At 35.1% G+C, this 26,036-nt stretch overlaps 1 protein-coding gene across 6 annotated transcripts in view; it reads right to left on the minus strand.

The window, feature by feature from the left end:
* The window catches only part of ULK4 (unc-51 like kinase 4), a 224,203-nt gene that overhangs the window by 95,575 nt on the left and 102,592 nt on the right, over window positions 1-26,036 (minus strand). For all 6 annotated transcript variants that reach the window (XR_004357069.1, XR_004357058.1, XR_004357057.1 and 3 more), the window contains exon 31: window positions 19,474-19,522. Coding sequence is in view for 3 of the 6 variants with exons in the window: in XM_032687664.1 (XP_032543555.1) it covers window positions 19,474-19,522 (49 nt within the window). In the remaining 3 variants the exon portion in view is untranslated. The remainder of the gene's footprint in view (window positions 1-19,473; window positions 19,523-26,036) is intronic.

Below are 26,036 nucleotides of genomic sequence, written 5' to 3' on the forward strand. Positions count from 1 at the left end.
TATTCTCAACTCTATCTCAAGTTAATGTTCCCTGATAAACATTATGTGTATTACACAAACACACTTTCATACTCCATGTATCACAGTGTTATCTTGGCACTTATTCAGGAACTTGAAGATGAATGTGTTTTCTTCTTATGCCAAGCTGTGCATATGAAGTCCAAGAATAAAAGCAGCCAAAGTGAAATCAATGGTGTGAACAAAACTGAACTACGATATTGGGGCAAAGATTAAAAATTTGAAGGCAAGGTTAGGATTCAGAGTAGTCCTAACTATGTGTGTGCGTCACAGCAACTAAAATTCTCCTAAGTGGATTTGATACACATATTTAATTAAATAAGACTTAAAGCATTTGGTATCTCTCTTAATGCCAGTTTACAAAAATAAGTACTGATGAAATCCAGGCCTAAAAAATATGGTGTTCCTATAGTGGACAAAAAAATCTCACTGCTCTCAGAGAAAGAAGTCTGATACTAAGAACCACATCTGAAAGGAGCAGTTTGTATTTATAGTCAGACAACTTCCAAACGGGAACAAACAGAAGAACAAAAAGATAATAAAAGTACAGTTACTTATTCGATGTAAATACTAAAACCACACTTTCTCTTGTAGACACAACAGGAAGGAAGCTTACTGTTATCCAAAAATCTCTCACAGAGATAACAAATCACTCATCAGCCTAACTTGGTGTCCAACAAACAAGTCACCAACCCCATTCCTTAATCAAATTCTCTGCAAGGTTAACATGATTTTGCTTTATGACTGTTTACCACAAGAAACAGCATGCAGTCAAGATGAAAAATTAAAAGAACAAATAAATAAATCTAGAGACTATAAAGACAGAACTTCAAGGCTAAATGACTGTAACTTCTCCTTGCTTAAATTCTTCCAGGATGTTGCTGCAGTTTCCAGACTCTACAGAGTTTGCTTTTAAAGGAGTTCTCTGTGGTGGCAGAACCAGAGACAGAATAGACATCTTGGTTATGTTGTTCTGAGACAAAACCAGTATTTTTTAATTTCATCATGATTTTTTATTCTTTTATTTGTTTTTGTCCTGCTTTACATTTGATACTTGCTCTATCTGTACATGTGACCCTACGAAAAGTTCACTTTAGGAGGTCATGTTTCAAGTATGTATTTCAGAACATACTTACGAAGTGACAGCCCCATTTTGGCTCTATAAAATACTGACAGCATGAATGCAACATCAGTCACAGGAATTATATCTTCCAGCCACTAGAATTTACTGATATTGAAAGGCAACTGTTTCTTTAGCTAGCAACAGTCTGCCTGATGAGAAGGAAGTAAAATGGAGAAAGAAATGACAGCTAACAAGAGTAGAAATAATAGTAATTACTATTACGCAAAATATACTTGCAATATGAGGTTTATAATAAATTAAATAACTTTAATAATAATGTTTATAATATTTAATTATAAACAAAGAAATTTTTAATAAGGTTTGTAATAAATATATTTTTATAATAAAGTATTTATAATAAATAAATGAATTTATAATAAATTTGTATGTGCTAATAAATTATTATTATTGTGAATCTAACTCTAACTGTCACCTGCTCTGAAGTCAACTCCTACATCGCAAAGAAGAGCAAAGGGACAACTTAAAATTTAAAAGTTTAACTCAGATCTACAAGAATACAAGGAAAGGAAACCAATTCTGCTGCTCATAAGCATTTACAAAACAGTATCAGATGCTATGACTTGAAAGTAAGTATACCTCTTGTTGCTACATATGATCTCACTCATAATTTATTCCATTTTCTTAGGAGATTAACAGGTGAATCAAAGACAATCAAGAATGGCTAACAACAGCAAGATTGGAGGCTCTTCTAAGCAAGTCCTTTTTCAAAGATAGAGGAAGTTATACTGCATTTTGTTATTACTATTATTAATAAAATGTTGAATAGCATTTTTCTTTTTGCACATCTTTCCAGGGTAATTTTCAAATACATTATTATAGTTTTCTTCATAGTCTCGCCCCATCTCTTCTCCCAGTCATTTCTATTTAGATACTTACATATTGATTCAAGAAATTAACTTTAAGAAATCAGGTTTAAAATTGCTATAGGTTACAAAAACAAGTTCCACTTAATGACAGAGATACATTGCAGTCATCAATATGTGTTTTTTCCCAAGCATAGGTTCAATTCAAATCTTCCTGCTTTTCGCCACTGTTAAGGCAACTATTGCCTGGAAACATGGGAGATTCCAGTGCCATTATAGCGTAACACAGCACCTTCAAGCCCCTAAAAAGTGATGGTTTTTTACCCCTCATATAGCTCATTTCAGTAACAAACAGATAGTAAACAATTATATGAGAACTTATGTCTATTGCTTCAAAAGGAAGACAGGATATGTTAAATATATATACATGCACATGAATATACATACACGCACATTTTCTTGTAAATTATTTTAACTGTGACTTACAGAGTTCAAATGAAACTATTCTAGCCTCACTGAAAAATGACTTGAGACTCTATGCTGTTTCAAAACAGAGATAGACTTCACATTTCCTCAAACACTTAAGACTTTAAAAAAACATTCCCAGTGCACACTGACACACTCTCTAGATTCTCATACCAGCTGTACCCCACACTGGTTCACAGGAAATGTAGAGGACTTAAGCTGTTTTACTTCTCCTCAGTTTAAGTGAAAGCCCAGATTATCAGAAGGCTCTGTTACAAGGAAAATTTAATATATACAAACCAAAGCGACTTCAGCAGGAGATGGTGAGACATGTTAGGAAAACATCTTGCTTAGTAGCCAAAATACTTATTTTGAGCTTTAGAAACCCTTTGTCAGCCATACCTTCTGGGTGATACTGAACTTGGGATCTGCATTTGGGCCCTTCCCCTAAAACATTCTGATTAACGTGCCACTGGCTACCCTGAGGTCTGCCTTTCTCCTCTGCCTCCCATGGAACTCTGGGCTGAAAATTCACCCTGAACAAAAGAAGCTTTTCTCAGTGAAACCTACAGCCAAATTGGAATAACATCATGAAACCCCTATATCTCCTCCTTCAGCCAACACAACGGGGTCCTGAAAGCTGTGGAGCCATGACCAGTTCCTATCAGTAATGTTCTGCTGCTCTGTCCAAGTTGTCTATTGAAAAAGAGTAGTTTTATCCTCATATGAAATCATAGCCTGAAAAGAAGCTGGATATTTTTAGATCAAAGTAGCATTTGGATGCTAAGAGAGAGTCATACAATATCATCAAGAACTAAACTCATTGACACTAGAGGACAGACAGAAATTGTGATGTCACACAATGTGTCATTGCACTGTAAAAGGAAAGGATAAAGAAAAATAATAAATAATAAACCAAACCCCAACTCAAACCAACCAACCAACCAACCAAAACAACGAAAAAACAATGAACAAACAAAAAAAACCCCCACAAACCAAAAACCAAACCTGAAACCAAAAAATCCCCCAAATACCTGAACAATTGCACCACCGGATTAAGACAGCATTGAAACATATTTCATATGAAGTGATTAAAATATTTACTTTGTTAGAACACAGAATCCCAGTAATAACTAAATTAACAATTTTTAATTACTCATAACAGGCCATTTCACAATTATTAGGTTAACTATATCAGTGTTTTACTTCATTTCATTGAACCTATCCTCCCTGAACAGTTATTCATACTGAAAATGTATACAACAGAAGTGAGAGGGAATAAAAGGATCAAAGAGAAAACAGCTAAAATATATCTGAAAAGCTGGTAACAGAAATTTTACAAAAGCTAGGGAGAGGAGACTAGGGTATCATTAGGCATTTTCATATCCTAATGGAACATGCAAGTTTCAGTCTGTTACTCAGAGTGGGTCCATGGCAAAGAGCCCAAATGAGGTCTGAGAAAGGATAATGTACCTTTAATGACTGAAATAGCAGGAAAATTAAATCTAATCATGTTTCATTAAGCATACTTTAGCTCCCATTTTTACTAAATTATTCTATTATGATTTCCCAACTGTCTGTTGAAATAACCTTTTACAGCAATCTAATTCACCATCATAAACAAGTCTCATTTCTCACAATGAAGTCCCCTGGGACTAGTGAGAGGAGATGGAAAATCTAAACCTTGCCAATCCTGCAGCCACTAAGGTAACCACTCAGGGAGACAAAGGTTTTTGTTTTCCTATTTGTGGCTGATATCATTAAGATATAATTAGAAACTTATTCATGAGTATTAGAGTGTCTGTTATGGAGATACCATTCGCCCAACAAGTATCTTCTATACCAGTCTTTAATAAGCAGGGGAGCAGGCATAATCCCCACTTCACTCTCTGGAGAGTTCTGCATTAAATGGACTGCATTAGACATCCCTCTCACTCCCCCCTTTTTAATGGAATCTTATTCAGGCATCCAGTATTTTCTCAGACTCCATTGTTACCATCAAAACTGCTACCCTGCTTGCTTTCAGCAATATGCTCCTGCAGTGCCATCCAGATGTGAGCCCTAAAGATAGCTACGTGCAGGGAATTTAAATCCTGCTCCAGAACTTGACAAAGGGTGAACAAATGTGGAACTTCAGAATGTACAGTAACAAACAAATTGTACTGTTTAAAGAATAATTCTTGGCCCTCTATAATACTGAAAGGAGCTATCAACCGTTGTATGCATCCTTTCTGCTTCAGTCAAGCGAATAAAGCATGCACCAAGGAGAAAAGATACTTTACTTAAATAAGTAACTGAAAGAAATCTGGTTTTTCTTTGTAAAGATTTAAATTATTGCCAAACTCCATATCAAATCACATGACATAGCAACAGAAAATTGAAAACAATGTCACCCACCAAACAGTGCTTAAGTATCTGCCACAGGGATCACTTTATCGTGATCAGTTGAACTGAAATCAGTGAAAAATGTCATTCACTGTATTTAGTATAATGATATTTGAACAGGTTATCTTATTTGGTAGGCAGGAGTGTGAAAGGAACTCAGTATACGCAAAAGAAAGAAAAAGAGTTCTAGAGCACAATTTTGCTTCCTGTACTCAGTATTATCAGTAAGGAACTACTCGGTCAAAACAAGCAAGGGGCAGAAACTGAACCTTCTAATACAAACAGGAGACTCAAAAGACAAATCTCTTTGAGATGATGCTACTGTTATAATTGTAATTAGAAAGTTACAGTGGGGAAACTAAGACTGGATCATGGTAGGCTTAATCTGTTTGCATATATATGGCTATGAATCTTCCTTAGCAAAGCAATGATTTTTTAGCTTGCCTATAAAAACATTTTATAAAACAAAATATATTTAGAAACTAAGCTTATAAGACAATGAGTAAATGACTACAGGTAAAACCAGAAAGTTGAAAGTAGAATATTAAGATTTAAATTGTTTTGCTTTGTGGAAGACTGACATTCTAAAATCTAATTATCACCCTGCAATATGAACTCTTCAGGAAGACATTAACATAAGGAATGCATAAAGAATACATTTTTGAAGCCAAACCAGAAAAATTTCTAGACAAGTGATCTGAGTTCAGATGCTTAATGTGGAACTCTCTGCCAGTCAGAAACCATTCACGGATGTTCAATATTCTTTTACAAACCCTATTGTGAAGCACACAATAGCTCAGTACCTTAGTCATCAGAATGTAGCTGGTCAATAAAGGTACAGTCAGCAACTGCCTCATTCCTACACCAATATTTATTTAGATGAGATTAAGAGAGGTATTTCAGCTGTTTGACAGAACAGTGATACTGTCACAGTAAAATTCTGGTCACAAGATCAACAAAATCTTATTCTGAAAAGCATGCATCCCAGATTTACTTCAGTATACATGTTCTCTTAAATGCTTTCTCTTTGTCTTGGTTTTTACATTAGCAGGAACAATAAACTGGCAATTTGCTCTAAATCAGCCTGACAAACACAAAGTTTGGAAGAAATGAGATTTTGCTTTAATATTGCTTCTACAGTAAAAATAAATAAATCTTTAAATTTAGATATTAATCATCTTGGGTAAACATTGGAGGTGGTTCCATTTAAAATGTTACATAAAATTCACACAAACTATGGTAAGGTCATGATTTCTCCCTATAACTTGATAGTTAAAGGTCATAAAGGACATAATTTGGTATTAGACTTGTGAAGTCTCATGTTAGAAAGAATCTCTGTCTTTCTGCAGCACCTGCTGTTTCACACATTTGCACATTGCTGTAGCATGGTGCTACAGCCCCTCCTCTTCCCCAAGTCTCCATGTGCCCCTTAGCTCAGTCTGTGACTCAGTGACTGGCCAAGTTGGGGTGGGAGTGAGGGAATGCTGCAGAGCTGCACTCCAGCCATCCCTGAGGCATGCAGCAGTTACAAACTAAAACAACCCTGCCAGCTTCCCAAAGCTGCTGTTCTCTTCACTCCCTCTTCTGCTGCTCACAATCAACTAACATGTAACTCCTGCCACCAGGTACATTTCTTCTTTTTTATGTCACATGATACAGTATGAAAAACACAAGGTCACAAAGACTGTGAGATTAACTAACATAAATAATGTCACATGTATGGATGCATATTTTATATATACGCACACATATATATAAATATTACAAAATTACAAACTGATTATAGGAAAAGAACTAAACAAAATGAAATGTGTCCAAGGTGTGGGCACTGCAAGACTGTGAGAACGGGATAAAAATCTTAAAGAATGATAAGTGAGATTTACCATTTACTGATAAAAGTGGGGGGAAATAGACAACAAAAGACAAAGAATTTAATTTGTTTAATCTTATTCACAGCAGAACCAGTTATCAATTCAGAAGATTAACTACTTTTGTTGGATTATTTAAACTAAAATGTAGGAGAAAGGCAGTAAATGCCACAGAACCTTTGGAGGAAAGCAGTGTGAGAGAAGTAATGTGGTTTCTGAAGATGGTGATGCCCATTAAATCTTTAATTAAAAAGGAGTGCAATTATCCCTTTACCTATCCCCAACGACTTCCCAAATATTTTTTCTCTAATAAGTAGGAAAATTGTCTAATTATAATGACTGAGTGAAAAGAGCTTTGATGTAATACAAATACTGTAGAAACGTGCTACGATAAACATTGAGAACTATGAAACTTGTCCAAAAACAGAGAATCTGGGCAAATACTAACTCTTAAAGAATTACTGTTAATTTTTAACTCACATGTACTAATAGCAACCTGTTTACAGCCAACCAAATAAACAGCACAGACTGGAAATTAACCTCATGACTCAGAGCTGTGTATTTTTAACTTGCTAATTTCTCTAAGAAATAACTTGCTTCAGAAAACAAGTCAATCTGTTTAAGTCATAAAAAATTAAACTGGTTTCTCATACAAAAATGGAAGTGGTGAGACAAATTTCTACAGCTAGTAACTAAAATCCCATGCATGCATTTTCAGTATATAAAGCAGAATCTGACTCAGTTCTAACAGAAAGTCTACTTACCCAAACAACCTATCTAAAACACTCATCAACTGAAGAAGCCTTAAAAGTACAAGACAGGTACACAGGAAACTCTCCTCAGCCTCTAGGAATTCACAGTCCAAGGACTTTGAGCCAGAAGTAGATTCTTAGAACATAATAGCTCTCAATGGATTTTTCTTCATTAATTTGTCCAGTTTATTTTTTACTTCAAGTATGGACAGCGCTGAGAGCTGAACATAACCCTACAGGAAACAGTATCACTTTTGTCAGTTTTTAAGATCCCAACTGCAAGTTGTCTTTGGTTATTATAATACAGATCTTGTGTTAGTAGATACAGTGAACAGCAAAACTGCTCCCTATTCACCTGACTGCATGCTATGTACATATGTAAAGATCACAGTTCCCCCTCAATCACCACCTTCCAGACTAAAGCATACAGAAGAGTAATCTCTTTCACAGGGGCCATTCCAGATCTTAGATCATCTGTGTCTCTTTTCTTTGCACTTTTTACTGTTCTACGGTAAACTTTTTGAGAGGAGGAACCCAAAATGTACACATGGAGTAACACGCACGATGTTTTTCTGCCTACCGTTGCAATACTTCCTCCTATAATGTATAACATTCAGTGTGCTCTCTTGACCAGGACAAAGGATTAAACAGGTGTTGTTATTAGACTGTGGTTTTATTTAATCATGATATCTCATTCCTGAGTGATAATGGCAACACATCTTGTACCACCGCATAAGTAGAGTTGGGACCATTGACAGCAGACACATACAGGTTTCAGGGCTGCTTTGAAAAGGAGTGCAAATTAAACTGAAAGTGAGTAGCATTAGGTGTCAAAAAAACTCCAGAGGATTTTAATTACATGAATAATCATAAGATCCTAAAGGTTATGCACAAAACTTCTATCAAAAATGCTCAAACAAAGTGCGATGAAAGAATATGCGAACGCTTAACAATCTTATGATCATGAAAAAACCCTCAAAACAACCCAAGCCAAAACTGTTGAAGAAGGGGAAAACCTTGATTTAGAAACTCTGCATTCTGAACTTTGTATGATCTTAAATGACTTTGCATTTGCAGAAAAACTGAGAGAGAACACGAGCTCCAACTCTGTGCCTATCCAAGCCCTAGGGCTGTCTTGAGGTGCCCCCTCACTCCTGCTCCTGGTGACATCCATCATTAAGGAGCATAAGCTCAATACCCTTCTGCCATAAGTTCCCAAGACTGACAGACTGATCTGACAACTAAAATGAAATTCCTGATACAATGTTCAGTGACCATGGAAAAAGGTCATAAACTCTTTATTCAGACTAAACTGGGGGAACAATAACAGAATCATTCCTGATGGAACAGGTTAAACAGAATAACGTACTATTAAATGAAGTACTGGCAAATTTTAATAGAAGTTATCTATCAATCTAAAATTACAAATAAAAGAAATATGATTACACTACAAGGGCAAAACTTCATGTCTTTTCCATATTTTTAGAAGTGCGGTTTTGTTTGGTTGGTTGGTTGGTTGGTTTTTTACACAGGATTCTTCACCGAAACACTATAGAAGTTTTCTAGGTAAGTATTTCAAATATTCTACAAATCTTAACTGTTCTAAAGGTCCCAGAATTAAAAAGAAAGGTCTTAGTTAACATTTAAGTGCATTTGTTTTCCATTTTGTTTTAGAGGAAAGTCTTCCAGTTTTCCAAGAAATAAATTCTAATAGGTTTAACGTTTTCTGTCATATGCAAAGTTAAAGTTAGAATGTTCCCTTAAAGGTCAGAGTTTCACTGTTTTTAAGGAAAAATATAATCACTAAGGAAAATTCTCCACAAAAATATTCAAATTTCCCAATCACAAAATCAAAAAAAAAAATATCTGTTCAGAACACTGTTAAAAACCACAAGACTCATATTTAAGGTACCTTGCATAATGTTTAAATGTACTGAGAGACAAAACAAGTTGGTAGAAACTCTCAGTGACTTTATACATCCGACCATTCAACCCTGACCTACAGTCTGTCTTGGATTTGGTTCATAAAACACCACCCTCATGCAGTATAAAATGTAGATGCCTCAGATAAGGAAGAAATGGGAGTGGAGCCAAGCCAGCTGAATAAGCATTGCCACTTCAGTGCATCCACCTTGCTTACTTAAAGGTCAAAGCATACAAATTGTTAGGAAGCAAAAAATAGATGAAGAAATCAGAAACACTACTGACTTGGATGCTAACCTAGAGGAGTTAACGTATCTAACTACAGGCAGGGCTCAGTGAATGGTGGCTACCATACTAGGAAAATAATGTGTTGGGTAATTTTTGTTCAGTTGATTGGTTTCTAGGAAGATGGATTGGATTGGGACAATCAAATGACAGAATGACATAAGGTTAGTCACCGCTGGAGCTCTATAGTCTAGCCCCCTGCTCAATGCAGTCCTGCCAAAGCAGGCTGACTCACAGCTGCATCCAGATGAGCGTTAAGTCTCCAAGGAGATCCTACAACCTCTCTCATCTCTGGTTCTAGTGTTTCACCACCCTTCTCACAGTAAAAAGTTTCTTTCTATATAAAGCCGGAGTTTCCCACCTTCCAAATTTCATTCACACTCTTGCCTTTCCATGTTGGACTGCTGAGACAAGTTAGGTTTCCTCTTTTCTGTAGTGTCCCATGAGATAGCTACATGCAGGAATGAGATCCCCCCAAGACTTCTTTGCAAAGGTCATATGAAACTTGTTCTCTCAGCCTTTCCATGTCTGCCATGTGCTCCAGGCCCCCGAGCATCAGAGAGTACATTCAGTGGGCTTGTTCCAAGGTGTCAAATGTTCAGGGTAAGCACTATTACAGCCTTTTACAATATATTTAAAATTCTTCTCTGAATGCAGTATTTGAACAAACTCTGTATTCCAAACAAGCTTAGCCTTCCAAGAAAAACTAACTTTTAAAAGTTGCTCAGAATAACCACTATTGGTTTGTAATTGGAGGGGTTTAAGGGAAGTGCCAACTATCAGCATCCAGCAAGGTCCAAAGGACAACAGGTAATCCTCTAAATACAGGACAAACCTAGTGGATTTGGAGCAATATCCAAGGGCCAGCACATGGTACTATGCAGAGGCTCTACCCTTTGCAGGTGTGGAGAATTAAACAACTGTTGTGTTGGATCTCAAGTCACTCCCTGAAGGGATCATACCACTACCTTTCATACCATAACACTGGATAAATATTAGCATTACAGTTACTTGTTAATTGTTTTGAACAAAGTTTAAACCGCGTCATCACCATGCGTCCCTGTAACATTCCGTTTGTCCCAATCAACAGAACATGCAAAAAGACCAGAGGCCTCAGAAGGCTCCATGTCACTTTGAAGCAACACTGCGAAGTTGCTTCACAGTCAGAGCAATGACGTTATAAAGACAGAGATCTGCCATGCAAGGAATAACGACTCTTAGTTCACAACAACTTTTTCTTTGAAATTGTGAGAATATTTTCATTCAAAAGACAACTGGTAAGACACAGAATAACCATCCACTCCGGACTACTTAAGAAAGTAGTGAGACCAAAGTGAGACCAAAGAGATGGAAAACAGTCACGGCATCATAAAACTTAGAAATGTGTTCTAGTATCAGCAGTAATTATGGTCACTATTTCTGCAAAGAATACAGCTATGCACTTCACTACTTATTTGTGATTTTCTTATCCAGTATGTTATACCTAGCTTTAAAACCTTATTACTGTCTTTTAGACTCATGTTTATTATCTGTACACTTTTCAAGTTCTGGGACACGATAAACAAAAAAATCTACCAAGAAACACATAAAAATATTGTTTATACATGAGTTTTCTTATGTCCCTTAGCACTGAATATAAATTAAAAAAAATAGTTATGTAGCATACACACTAAAATATTAGTGTATAGCAATAGGAAGCAATTCCTTTAAGATGCAAATAGCTGAATTTCCTTCTGATAAAAGAATATAATGCTGTCACAAATGCTGTGGACTCAATTTTTCTCTCAGAAGTGGAGCTCCAGGTGATTCTGTAAATAACTTTACTCCCATCCCTAACAGAAGCACTGGTTCAAAATAGTTTATTAGATAAGAAAGAGAATGATAGAAGGACATGCTTTTTTCTTTTTTAAACCCCATTTTATTATGTAGAATATTGACTTATAATATTAAAATTATTTACAGGATGGCTCTACTTCCTTAAACACTTTTATTTTTCTACCAGCAGTCCTACTGGGGATAGATCTACACAGACATACAGCCATAAAATAGGCTGCCTACATTTACTTAGAATTTATACAGTGCTTCTCATACCAAAACTTGAATATCTTCTAAATCCTAAGGAATTTATCATTCTTACATTCCTGTGATGTTCCTATCACTTCTAACACTCCTGTTCCAGTCCTTTCATGAGATTTCTTCAAACTACATTGGTCTTCTGCAAGTATGGGAGGACATCCATACATTAAGTGTGAAGATATCCTTCACTTTGAACTTGCTAGGGCACCTAAGACAGGATGGCTGCAGCAGCTAACTGTCAAAGTATTTATTAAGCTTGCACTTTGTAAGCCCTCTGATGGTGTGCCCACATTACAAATGTTAATGAAGCTACTAGCTCAGTTAGGTGGAGACAACTTTGTGAATTGTTGCCACACACTGCAGCGCAGACAAGCCTTAAGCTCCGTGATAATAGCAAACGTTGAAAGCCTAGTATATGTTACAATGATATTGAAAAAATCAAATCTTTCTCCCATTGTTCGTAGGAAAATGCCTGTGCAAAGGAAACTTTAGTTGACCTTTTCAGAGGGGAACAAAAGGCTGGAGAGCAGCCCTGTGGAAAGTGAGCTGGGGGTCCTGATCAATGGCAAGTTGAATATGAGTCAGCAGTGCCCTGGTAGCCAAAGGGTCAACCGTGTCCTGGGGGGCATCAGGCAAAGCATCACCAGCTGGTCGATCGAGGTGATTGCTCTGCTCTGCTCTGCACTGGTGCGGCCTCACCTTGAGTACTGTGGGCAGTTTTGGGCACCATAATATAAGAAGGACATCGAACTAGTAGAGTGTGTCCAAAGAAGGGTCGTCCAGGTGGTGCAAAGTCTCAAGGGCAAGACCCACAAGAAGCAGCTGAGGTCACTTGGTTTGTTCAGCCTGGAGGAGAGAAGGCTGAGGGGAGACCTCATCACAACCTACGACCTCCTCAAGTGAGGCAGCAGAGGGGAGATACTAATCTCCTCTCTCTGGTGACCATCGACAAGACATGAGGGAATGGAATAAAGCTGCATCAGGGGAAGTTCAGACAATACAAGGAAAAGATCCTTCACTGAGGGTGGCTGAGCACTGTAACAGACTTCCCAGAGAAGTGGTCATGGCACCAAGCCTGACAGAGTTCAAGGAGCATCTGGATGACACTTCTAGTCATATGACGTACTTCTAGGTAGTCCTGCAAGAGGTAGGTAGTTGGACACTATGATCTTTCTTAGTCCCTTCCAACTTCAGAAAATCTGTAGTTCTGTGACTGCTTTATCCATATGCAAAACCACTGCATATCACTTAACAGTATCCAGGGAAACAAATCAAATACCATGGGTTCTCATTATTAATCACAATCAGAAATTGCTTTTATACCATGCATTTTAGCTTTTAATAGTTTTGTTGTCATCTGTTAAAAACATGAGCTACACACCAATAAAACAAAACTGTTAAGAATTCATTCTGTGTACAGTGTTAATAATTGCAGACAACAGCTGACAATAACAGATTAACAGCCGATTCAACACTAATCGAACATTTATATGTGTAAACCCTCCTCAGAAACTCCTGACTGAAAGATTACTGAAACAAACCAAACCAAAACAAAAAAATCTGTTTCTGAAAGGAAAATTTTCTCTTAGTAAGATTCTGCTTCATGCTAAACAGTTCTCAAGAGAATTCCACTTAGACATGTTTATTTCCAGGACTATACATTCTGATGTATAAGGTTATCTCTTTTAGGTATACACAATTTTCGTGTCAGCAATTAATAGAAATAAGTAGTTTCTGGAATCTCATCCTTAAACTAAAAGTGCTTAAGCAAGTCAACTGGGTAATGAAAAAACCCAACATTTTTACCAGAGGAGCCATATTTTATTCCTTGAAAATTGGAAATTAACATACTGTACCCTACTACCTTTTCTTCTTTGGTCTTTAGAAACACTCTTATTAATTTGAGTTAGCATTAAAAAGAGAATAAATGCAATACCTTACTGAGTGTTGACACGACTTCAATGAATTGGTAAGACATTTGTCAGTTTGAAAAAGACTGAAACCATTCTTATTGTTAAGGTGTTCTACTCACAGCAAATTTTACACTTGCATTACATTTTTTTTCTTTAAATGGTATCTCGTAATTTCAATTTCATTTCAAACACATAAATTCTAAGATATTCCAACACTTTTTTACTTGTTTCTCCTTAACCCACCTTTGAATGGATATTAAATCTCTTTGAAAAAAGCAATTATTTTGCTTTATAAACCACCAATTGAAATAGGACTTTGGCATTTCCCCTTCCATAAATCTTCATAGATTATATTCCTAATCTGTCACAGCAGGTTTACATACACTGTCACAGCATACACTCTGACTATTAAATATAGAATTTTAGGAAGTATGCGCACTTCACAAGAAGAAAAAAACATGGAGATATTAATTATGGATACATTTAAGTTTCCTAACTATAACTAATGCTCATACTGTAGAAGTCACAAATATTCATTTTAGAATATAATTTCACATACCTTATAAATATAGATTTTCCCTAAAAGCAGTAAGGAATGGTGAAATTCATTAGCAGCAGAAGAAATTCATTCAGCACCAGAAATTCGTACTCTCTTACAGAATATAAGAAAAAGAGTCTCCTACTCCATTGTTTCAAGTACCCACCCTGGATGGCTTACAAACACTTGCAAGAGTTAGAAACGTGCTCCCCATTCTTTTAGACAACCAACAAGTTTGGCACCATGCTGGACTAAGAAGTGCTTAGTTTAGCAGACACAAGTAAACTAAAGCTTCAAATGCTGCAATAACCTCCAATACATGTTCCTCTATCCTTAGAATCCATATGGTTGCTAGGCAGAAAAATACCTCTACCTCTCCCCTCAAATAATATTTGGCTGTAATCTCTCATTAGAAAACAGAAACCAAGCAAAAGAGGAATGATGAGGCTCTTCTTTTTCCTCTCCAGTGTTCTTTTTCTCCATTTTTATAGTATTTTCAGAGGTGAGCCTGGTCAGAAAACAAGCATTATTTTTCAATCGTTCTAAGTGAGTGGCTTTGTTGCTTTAACTGGATCACAAGGAGTGGCATCTCTGACCATAATAATTTCCTGTAGCTTTCCCCCCCTATTAAAATTAAAAATGAAATATAATCCAACCACTGCTTCCACTTGGATGCTATACAACGTCTTTGTCACACATTTTTTTTCCTTTTATTAAAGGGCTTTTCCACAGTATACCAACTTTCTTGAAAGGAAGGTGTTACCCAAATAAAACTGGAGTGGTTTGTTTCTTCTTTTAAAGATTATGTTTAACTAACTTTTATGTAACTGTTACAATTTTTCTTATAATCATACCTAGCGCATACACTATTCCTCATTGCTCAATTGAATATTGTCCTAAAATACACAGGGTTAGTATATACACAACTAGGAAAAATAAACAACAGCACATGAACTGGACTACAAAAAGAAACCTATTTTGTATTTTCATAGTAACAGCTTTCCATTGTATTTCAAGGAAAATAAATTAAAATTTGTAATTTTAAAATTAATTTTAGTTATTTGCAAAATGTAAAGAAAAGATGTGGACTTGCTTGTGCTAAGGACAGAATAGCAATATAAATAAAATAATCACTATATTTGTATATTTACAGTTTAGACAATAAGACACTATCTACCATTGATTGATGGTATTTACTAATAAGATATCATTTAGAAATACAATATCTTTCAATCTTACTACAATACAATTTTTATTAAAACAATATACCTTTAAATTTTAGCTGGCCATTAAAATACAGAACTTCGTAAAAAACCATTTTACAGCAAGAACTGAAGTCTGTGACATGCTGGTGTGATTAAAAGCTACACCAGAGATTTTAATAGGATAAGCACACAATTGACTAGTGAGCTTTAAAAATAGGGTAGCACTGAGCTCCTAATCAAAAGCATCATTAGCTTTAGTTTTAAAACTTATCAGCAGAAAAATACAATTTCATCAACTACACAGAATTTCTTTTCTGTGCAACAGCTTACATTCAGATAACTCTAAAGGAAGACCAGGTAATATTTATGATATTACCCTAACTTAGAAAGTAACGTAGCACAGAGAATAACATTTATGCCAATTTCACTGCTTGCTACTCAGCAATGTGAAAATCCTGGTAGCAATCTAAAATACAAATAGCCATAATTTACAAATATGGCAGTAAACCACTTCCAAATCCTTCATTAACCTAATTCCAGAATTATAACATAATAATAAAAAACAATATTTTGTATATCATAAACTGATCCTGCAGACAGATGACAGGTTTGACATAGTAAAACATATTAGAAACAGAATACTAAGGATGTAGCAGAAAAAGGCAGTAAGAAAATAAAACCTGAAACATATGCCACAGTAACTTCTGCTACAATCCTTTCTTCATCAACAGCAGTATTTCATATTTACATCTTATATCAACCCAACTTTTGGCATCATTTACATAATCATGGAATTTGGTTCACTATTCTTAATCTTGTTATCAAGAGGAGTTTGCATCTTTTAGTTTTTGTACATTATGATGCCAACCTTCCTTCTGCTTTTCAATCACTTACTGTCCTGAAAATACTCGTATATTGTCAATATATCTCCTTTTTTTCCACAAATACTCATCCCTACATTATCGCTGACCACATTAGACATTATAGCAAGATCAATGTCTACTCGTATTACAGTCATACCTTCATATTGCTTTGTAGAACGACTCATAATCTACATAACTGCTCGCACTAGGATCTGGGATCATGGTACTGATGAAATTAATTTCCATTCAGGTGTAACATGAAATTCCCCTCTGAAATTCTATAACCAAGAACTCTATGCAGGTCCTCACATACTCACAAAGTACACCATTAATGCGTATTTCCTAAATGCAACTAAGTGTTGAAAGATAAATGAGTGCTGAGGGTTTCCAGGGGAACTGGAACTCTATTTAAAGCCTCTTACTAATTAGATCACTAACTAAAACCTAGCTCAGGTAAATATAAATAATGGCTATTCTCTTAGAAAACTCTTAAGGTAGACAGCAACAGATTTTTTTCACTAATCCAGTTCTTTTTGTTTGGCAACTATAACATAAATGTTATAAAAGGATACATTTCATGTGCTTTAGTTGAATTTAGAGATCTAACTGGTTCAGTGAGATGATAGAGAATAAAAAATTGCCAAATCTCAGTTTTACTGCTTAGACCAAAACACAGAGTAGCATTGAGTAAAAGAGGTAGTGTAACTCTACGCTGACGAGCAGGGAAAAGCAGTCGTATTAAAACCTATTTCTTGTAAACTGCTCAGTATCTGCAAGCCATCACATCCTTGCTACTGAGACAGCTAGATTAAAGCTAGTACATTCAATTCCACTTTGATCATAGCCTAGAAACAAGGACTGCTCCTGGAGATACTTTCAAATTTTGAGCCAACAATATTTCCCTTCAGAGCCTAACAGAGTCAATGTCCTGTCAGTCACATCACAGCAAATAATATGAACTATATTTAATGATACATAGAAAATATACATTGGATATTCAGTCTTGGCATAGAAATCATTCAGTACTAGTGATATTCCTTGAACTTGATAGTAATACCTCTACATTAACTTACTGTCAGTATAAAATAGTATATTGACTCTGAAGCATAATTCAAATTCAATAGATCACGGTCTGGTAAAATTCCAGGTACAACAGCACAGAGCTCAACATTTCTATTTGTACTGTTTCTTGAAACGAACAGAAGTATAAACCTAGACAAAGACTAGGTTATGGAGAATAATGAGAAGCAAATTATAAGCAACTCCCTTCATCCATATGACTATGAAAAACATTTCAGAAAGCTGTAATGAAGGAGTTTGCTAATCTGTTCTGTTCAATCCACTCTGTTTATGAGGAAAACAGCCTAACGATTAATTTTCCAGTCTGTCTAGTCCTGGCTCCCAAGCTTTTCTAATTGGCTAACCTCCCTTTGCTGAATGTACTTTTCTGTAGGCAAAACAGGAGAACAGGTTGCCACCCTCCTTATTGTTTAGGGTGTCATATCTCACATCCCTTGAGCCAAACAAGACCACAGCTGACAGCCACAGTACTGTTAAAGCTCGAATGCTGCATATGGCAATTGAAGCAATTTCAGGTGTTCTCTCAGAACAAAGCATATTGAAGGGGGAAATTTTTTTCTCCCTAAAAGCTACAAGATTTCCCCCTCACCGCTCTTAACCATAAGCTCAAAGAGAGCTATATGGGTTCAAGAGAGCTATGAAACCTTCACAGAATTGCAGACAATTTTGAGTTGAACTGCTTTTTTCTCCCTAAAAAACCCCACACTATTTCTAGAACTCATGAGGTCAAACTGCATGTGGGAAGGTCAGGAGGGAGCATTTATGACTGACTCTAACTCATCCTACTTACATGGTATGACATACACACATTTTAAATTCCATGACTACAGATACATGATAAAAATTTTTTCAATATATGGGAATATTTCTAGAGATCATAACCACGTTCAAATACTCATAGCTATAGACTAACATATATATACTGGAAGTTAAATTTCAAGATTCTAGCACCGAAGGACATTTCAAACATTAATTTGATATTTAAGAATTAATACGAAACATCTGACTTCCATATTTTACTATGTTCTTCTTTTATTACTACCTAAAAGTAGTACTCATCCTAGGTCAAAACTATTTATGAAATACTGTAAAATCTTGGCATTTGTAAAATCTTGGGGTTTGTTATTCTGAATATTTATCACAAGAAGAGATTTGTACATATATGCACAAAAAATGTCATAAGGCTTGTGTTCTGTATGCTGCTGGAAAAATCTATCATCACTAAAGAAGTTACTTTAATAAAAAAGGGCTTATCTGGGTATGCAGTATTAAAGAGATTCAAAATGACAGGCAGTGAAATAAATCACTGCAAAGGAAGAGTGAAGATTAAAATAATTAAACCTAAGAAAGGAATATCAAAGTTGATTCAGAATCATATTTATGAACATCATCTGAAAAAGACTGAATTTCAAGAATGATGCAAAAACAAGTATGCGACATGCCCACACTGCATAAATTATGCATATTTATTTATAACAGATATTTAGTATTCATCAGGAGCACGCTTACATGACAGGACACTTACCTGCTGCAACTTCATGAACACAAAGATTAAAAAATTAAATAAGAGACTGTGGAATTTAGCAATGAGAAGGCTAATGGATAGCACAGTACCCAGATTCCAAACCAGCCTAAACATTTCTCTTCTTCATTAACATATTTGTTTTGCAACTTATCAGAGAAATAAAACCATCAACAGTTTTCCTGACATTTATAAGTGGCAGATCCTATTTAGGGATGGAAATTTCACATGTGACTATCCAAAATCTTATCCTTGATATTTTATATTGAAAGAAATTCCAAAGTCAAATAGTGGGAATTGAGACCATCAAACTTGTATTTGATACTATTTAATAAAATGCAAGTTCCTCAGCATTTCTTGCTTCAATTGGGCAAATATATAGTTCTAATTAGAGATCAAGCTCTTTTGTTCTATTTTTCGGGAGGTTTTTTGATTAAAAAAGTATCCTTAGGAAACTTCAATTAGTTGGTGAGAACTGCATAAATGGCCACTTAAACTAGATAGACTGTTTCATTTGATTTTATCAATGTCTTATTATTTTATCAACATGCCTTATGAAACTTACTAGTTTGACATGATTTGAGAGATATTATATCTGTATATTAGAATATATATATTAAAAATTATTCTTACCAAAATGACTTGGAAAAGAACTGGAAAAAGATGGATTTCTTCCACGAGGCTGTAAAAACATATTTTAAGATTTATTTAAAAACAGAGGAACAGAATTCTTATTTAACACACTAAACTCACAACAGGAACAGAGTAGTAGAATAGTTGTTGCCAAAATCCATGACCCAGAACCTTAGCCTTAGACTAGCTCTCAACAAAAATGAGCTCCACTTCAGATATTAAATAGAAACAGCAATGTCAGACTGTTTTGGAAATTACTTCCAGGTCTGCTTCACTGATGCGATTCAAGTGAGTGGAACAGTAATTAAGTTAATATTTTTTAATGGCAGAAATTAATAAAAATTCATAAATATAGCACTATACATACTATAAAACAGAGTGCACCATTAACTATTTTAATTAATAGACTCAGCACACATAATAGAATTATAAATATGCTGCGTTTTTCTAAAGCATGCAACATTTACTAGCTTCTTGGGTTTAACATATTTCTGTATGATACTTTTGTAAGCCAATTCTCTTGACAATGCTGAGCAGTGGTGGCCCTACAGAAGTTAGCTACATTCTGCATTTCAAAATCAGATACAAACCATCATGTATATGCTTATAAGAAAGAAGAATAATCTCAAAAATCAGTAATACTTTACATTAATGCAGTATTTTCTACTCTTAGAACACAAAACACTTTATCAGTAAAGCATGTGTGTCTCACATGCTATGACATATGAATCATATGATTACATAGGCTTAATCGTATTATATTGTCTAGTTTGAAGAATGATTGTCCCCTCTCTTATACACCTAGCCTATTCACCAAGCATGACAGAGAACATCAAATTGTATGTTTCGAAAATTTTCTCTTGTGTCACTATAACATTACTGAAGTGATTCATAAGCAACTGGTAGGTTTAGCCTTGTGATACAGCTAAGATAAGACTGTATTATGAATCGTGTAATAAACACAGAACTCGAACACAGAGAGCATGTCTGGGATCTCTCCATACAACAAACTACAAAATTGCCTTTCAAGAAGTATGTCAGTTAAAACCACAAAGTTATAATATATCGTTCTCTGTGAAGAAACATGAGTTATATTTCATGTTTGAAGCTTTACTATGTAAAACTCTATACCAGCTTCTGGTACAACAGTAATCAGATTAATTCTGTTTGAAAAACTATTTGTTAAAAAGAACTTATATATTCCTAAAATCACATAGTTCAATTTCAGAGTTTTTATTCATGTCCAGTAAGAAAAGAGAAGGTATTGTTTTTCTGGATAGGGTAAGTTAAAGTACTATACTGTGAATTGAAGCGGCTAAAAGAAATTTAACATTCTCCTCCATGAACTTCATGAAAAAATTCATAGGGAGCTAGAACAAACATCCAAGGGTCATAAAAGAATAAAATGCTTCATTGAGGTTAATGTCACCTATCAAGCTCTAGTTGTTCACATTTGCTGAAATCACATCATGTAAAGGAAATACAATAAGGAATAAAAGCCACACTAAGAGAACAACCATATCTACAAAGAACTAAGAATTACTTCTGAGTAGTGCAGATGTGTGCATTATGTATGAATAACGGTTTACTATTTCTTACTGTTTTCCTATTCCTCTGATCCTTGCCTTAACCTAAATGTAATAATGATTCTATGATATAGAATCTATATGAGTTTGGGGAGGGAGCAGGGGATTAGTATAAGAAGATCTGTTGCATTGTACACCACTGGCACGTGGACCTAGAGATGAGTAAAACGCATCCACTAAATAGTTCAAAACATAGTAAACCAGTATCATTTTATGCACTTATATATACACATTTAACAAAACTAAGTAATAGCCTTGTTCAAACAAATGTGCTTATTTTTTCTTGCATAAAGAAATGTTACACCCAGCAGAGAGAAAAGAGTTTATGTAAGGAAAGAAATGCATTATTTCTAAGCTTAGAAGCTTGAATTTAAGGACAATTTCTCTTCTTATTAAGTTGAAGGGAAAAAAAATTCATATGCAGTGGAAAAAAACAGTTCCTTCCATAGGTCAGGAGAACATGAAAGCTGTTCTCCTCTGGGCAATCTAATAACTCTTTAATAGACAGTTATGGCACCTTGGACACAGCCAGTTCATAAGAGAGTCCCAGCATTGCAGATAGGAAGACTTATTATATTTGAGGTTCATTACCAGAGCCAAATCTATGAGTTAAATGAAAAGCTTAGGCCATGCCTGTAAAACAGAATTTTGCTTATGTGGGTATAACAATACTGAACATTAAAAAGGTCATTTAAACACCACAGACGCCCAAAAAGAGCAACAACTGTAACAGTAATTGTACTGACAAAATTAAGTTTTGCCAGCACAAACCTACCTGTGCTTAGGGCTTATTGAAATTACTTACCCCAGCAAAAGCTGCTCACTTTGCTACATAAGCAGCATTTAAACTGTGAACACATTAGCAGTAAAACACAATCAAATACCAAGAATAGCTAAGCAATCCTATTTTAGGAAAAACCTAGAAAAATGCTTTTGTGGTAAAGGGTAAATTATGAAACAATTGTTTCCAAAAACTGCAAGCAGTCCCGATTGTTACAGCGTTACAAAGTCAGCTTTACTTTCTGCTGAGATAAGCTAAAACAAAACTGGAGCTAATATGGCTGTTCTTAAAGGTCACCCACAAACCTTTATGACTGAAACAAAAAATAGCTGCAGCCTCTAAAGAAAATTATACACATAACTTAACTAAAGCATAAAGTCACATCAAACAATGTATTAAGACAAAGCTTAAAGCTGATTTATCCCAACTTTGCATATATGTGCTGAAAAGAGAGAGTGACATTATCACACCCTTCATTGCTATCTTACACAGTTTTACAAAGGAAATGTCCTAAAGCCAGTGAAAAAGGAGTTTAGCTATGGAATTTATTTTATAGAATGTTCATATTTTAAACTAAAAGTAGTTTGGTTCTTTATAGACTTTTAGAAAATTTATATTTAATTAGGTCCCACTGTTTGGAAAACAAACAGAATCATCACAATACACATAAGCAAATCATAATACTAATTAAGAATACTAAATATGTTCTCATTTAAATCTATGTATAAATAAACAACTGGCTCAAAATAACTGGTCATCTGATTTTATAAGACTTGCTATCAGTACAATCTGAATTTTTAATATACTAACAATTTTCAGAATGAGATTACACCTCCAATTTTGCTTTCCAACAATTTGCAAGATCTGCTTTTCTAGGATATCCTAAATTACCTTTTTTCAAAACACAGACCTACTGCAGGACACTGAACACCACAGGCTTTTTGTTACACGTGTAATTCCTTAAAAATTTAAAAGACAGAAAATGTGATGTTATCAGATATAAGCTTTAGAGAAAAATTGGGTGAGGGTGTGTGAAAACCTGGGTATTACAGACATTCAAAGCTGAACAAATGAGTAGAAATTATTCTGAAGAACAGAGCTGGTGGACACGCATAAAGCAAGAACTGAGACATTGATTGTAAAGGGATGAAATGTCAAATCCACAACAAATTTTTGAAGAACTTGGTCAGCTGGTTGATAAAGTATGCTTGAGCTTTCAGAATGTATAAGGACACCTGATAAGGGGTCTTAAAAAAAAGCCATGACTGTTCAGATTGCAAAGGCACAGCTAAAGGAGACAATATTCTAGAAATTTATGAAGTAGTGTGCTGCTTTTCCACCATAAGATGATGGCATCAAATTAAGTGGCAAATGCCAGATCAGACAAAGAAATCCAAAGAAAATACTTGAAGATGATAAAATTTCATATGCATGTGATTATGCTATAGACTATTAGTATTATTTGTCGAATATATCTTTCAACCCACATAAATTAAATGAAAATTACTCCTCAATAGCGACTACCTACAGAATACCATGAATTCTTATATGGCTTCTGAAAAATACCAATGCACAGGGGTCTGAGAAAGCCTCCTGAAAGTATTCCCACTCACCTGACTCCTTCCTATAGTCTTCTCCGGGCACCTACTACTGAACATAAGAGGATGGACTTTTCAGTGGTTCAGATTTGCTTTGTGCTGAACAGAGGATTCATGGCAGAACTGAATTCACTCAAGTCTGCAGCTCCAACTGTAGCACCCAACCAGCTGACTTTTCCTCACTATCTGCTATCAGATACAAACCAGCATGTATATGCTTATAAGAAAGAAGAATAATCTCAAAAATCAGTAATACTTTACATTAATGCAGTATTTTCTACTCTTAGAACACAAAACACTTTATATTTATCAGTAAAGCATGTGTGTCTCACACGCTATGACATATGAATCATATGATTACATAGGCTTAATCGTATTATATTGTCTAGTTTGAAGAATGATTGTCCCTCTCTTTTTACCAAAGGCAAAAATTCACTGTTGAAAGTAAAACTAACCAAGAATGAACGGCATTTTCTCCTTCTTTTTAATGCTTTACATTAAAAGAGTAAATATGTGAACCTTCCAATACGACGCTTTTCAAAAATTCACTTAACAGTAACATCAAATATTAGCTTCACATTTTTACAACTTAGACATTCAGCAATTGATCAGCAACACGAAAGAGAAGCCAAAATTTCAGGTTTAAGGTTAATAGCTAATTTCTTTACTAAAGGGGAGCTTTTATAAAATGTAACTCTAAGGAGTTGTGTTTTACATTAAAAACGGTGATTAGTATTACAGTCTGTACATGACTAGACTATGAGAACTCACTTGCAATAATGAACTCTGACCACTGCCTTTGATATGAATTACAATGATGTGCGACCTGACAACAGTGTTATTAGCTAACACACAACACTTCAAGAGTCTGTTTCTGGGCAAGTCTTCCTGCCTGGTGTTATTCGATAAAGCAGCATATATGCAAATATTACACCAAAAAATAGGAATAGCAAAGTTCATATGAATTCTTTGCTCTTTTATATTAGCATTACTGCCCTAATAAGAAAATGAGGGTTTTTACAACTCAATTTTCATAGATGTGAACTAGTGTAATCAAAATCAGGTTCTAAATCTACATAAACATTCCTTAAAGTCCTAATAAAACAGCTTCATCCACTGTCAATCTCTCAATCTATCCGCATTGTAATTTTCTCATTAATGTTGTACACCTCTAACATGTAATTCTACTGCTCAGTTTGGTCAGACTAGGCCCTAAGGCTTACCTGTTATCAGAACTATTTCATTTTATTTTATTCATAGTCATAGAAACAAGAAAACATAAAAAACCAGAAAAGTAATTTAGAAACAAATAGATCTACTTTGTAAAGTGAGTATTTCAACCTTCAACTAGGAAATCAAAATGACTAATGGGAAGAACAAAGTGTTCTTAAAGCAATTAATATAAACCCACATTAATCAATTCACAAGGAAAGCACTGAAGCGCTAGTCCTCTAGTATAATGGCAAAGAAACCAACAGCAGGTTCAAAGACAAACAATGCACAAAGCTAACAAATGCTTGTGAAATGAATCACAATTCTACCAACACAAAACAATTAAAAGCACCAAATCAACTCCAAAGAGTTTGTTTTGGTTTAGGGTTTGTTTCGGGGGTTTTTCACTGTTTGTTTTTTGAAACTGCGGGCAAGGATATTAGATAGACCATTTCAGAAACTGCCCTTAATATTCTTTAACAGACAATGCATGGGTACAAACAGTAGCATAAATAAAGTTTGAAAATTGGACCATTCTTGGATGACTCCAAAGACACTATGATAAAAAGTAACTATAATTAGTCAAGACAATCTGCTGTTATGTACAAGGGTGATCCATCTATCATCTTCACAGGTACTAGACCTGTAGCACTTAGAAGCGGCAAATTTTTTTGTTGTTGTTGCTCTTCAGTACCTTCCTGTTTTGTTTTGTTACACCTTTTCCCCTTTTTTAGAGCAGTGCCTAATGTTTGTCTGGGAAATTTATTTTAAGGACCTGAGGTGGGGAAGGTTCCTTCACCACAAATCTAAGAAGAGTCACACTATTAGTTCTTAGATAAGTGTTTCTCCCTCAGGAAATTACCTTAGTAACAGAATACTGGAATGTGTACCACTCTCATGCTTATTATCTGATGCAATATCTCATATTCCCCTCACCTCTATTCTATTACTTTCACTGTCTCCCTTCCCTGCAACCAAAAATGTCTATTTTAGCATCCCATAAAAATCAGATTCCATAGGTTAGAAGGTTTAGTTTTCAGCTATATTAATGTCATCAAATGGTATGAGTTTCTAACTAAAGGTAAGCCAAGTAGTTGCATAAAAGAGCACACAGATATATTTCAGAAGGTTATCTGTAAGGCCAAAGGCAAGTTAAAAATCATGATCCAGTAAAAGTTTCCTGCAGTAGCATAGCATAGAATACCTTTCAATAGTCAAATCACAGAAGAACAGCTAATCGGTATACCATATTAAGAGAAACTAAGAAATTTATATCAACTCCTCCTCACTACTAGAAAAAAAATAGCAATCTGATCATTATAGACCATAGGAAAACAGTATAAAAGACTCAAAGTAGGAACAAAAAAAATTACAACCCTTAATAGA

This window comes from Chiroxiphia lanceolata, chromosome 1 (assembly GCF_009829145.1).
Source record: "Chiroxiphia lanceolata isolate bChiLan1 chromosome 1, bChiLan1.pri, whole genome shotgun sequence".
NCBI classification, from domain to species: Eukaryota; Metazoa; Chordata; class Aves; order Passeriformes; family Pipridae; genus Chiroxiphia; species Chiroxiphia lanceolata.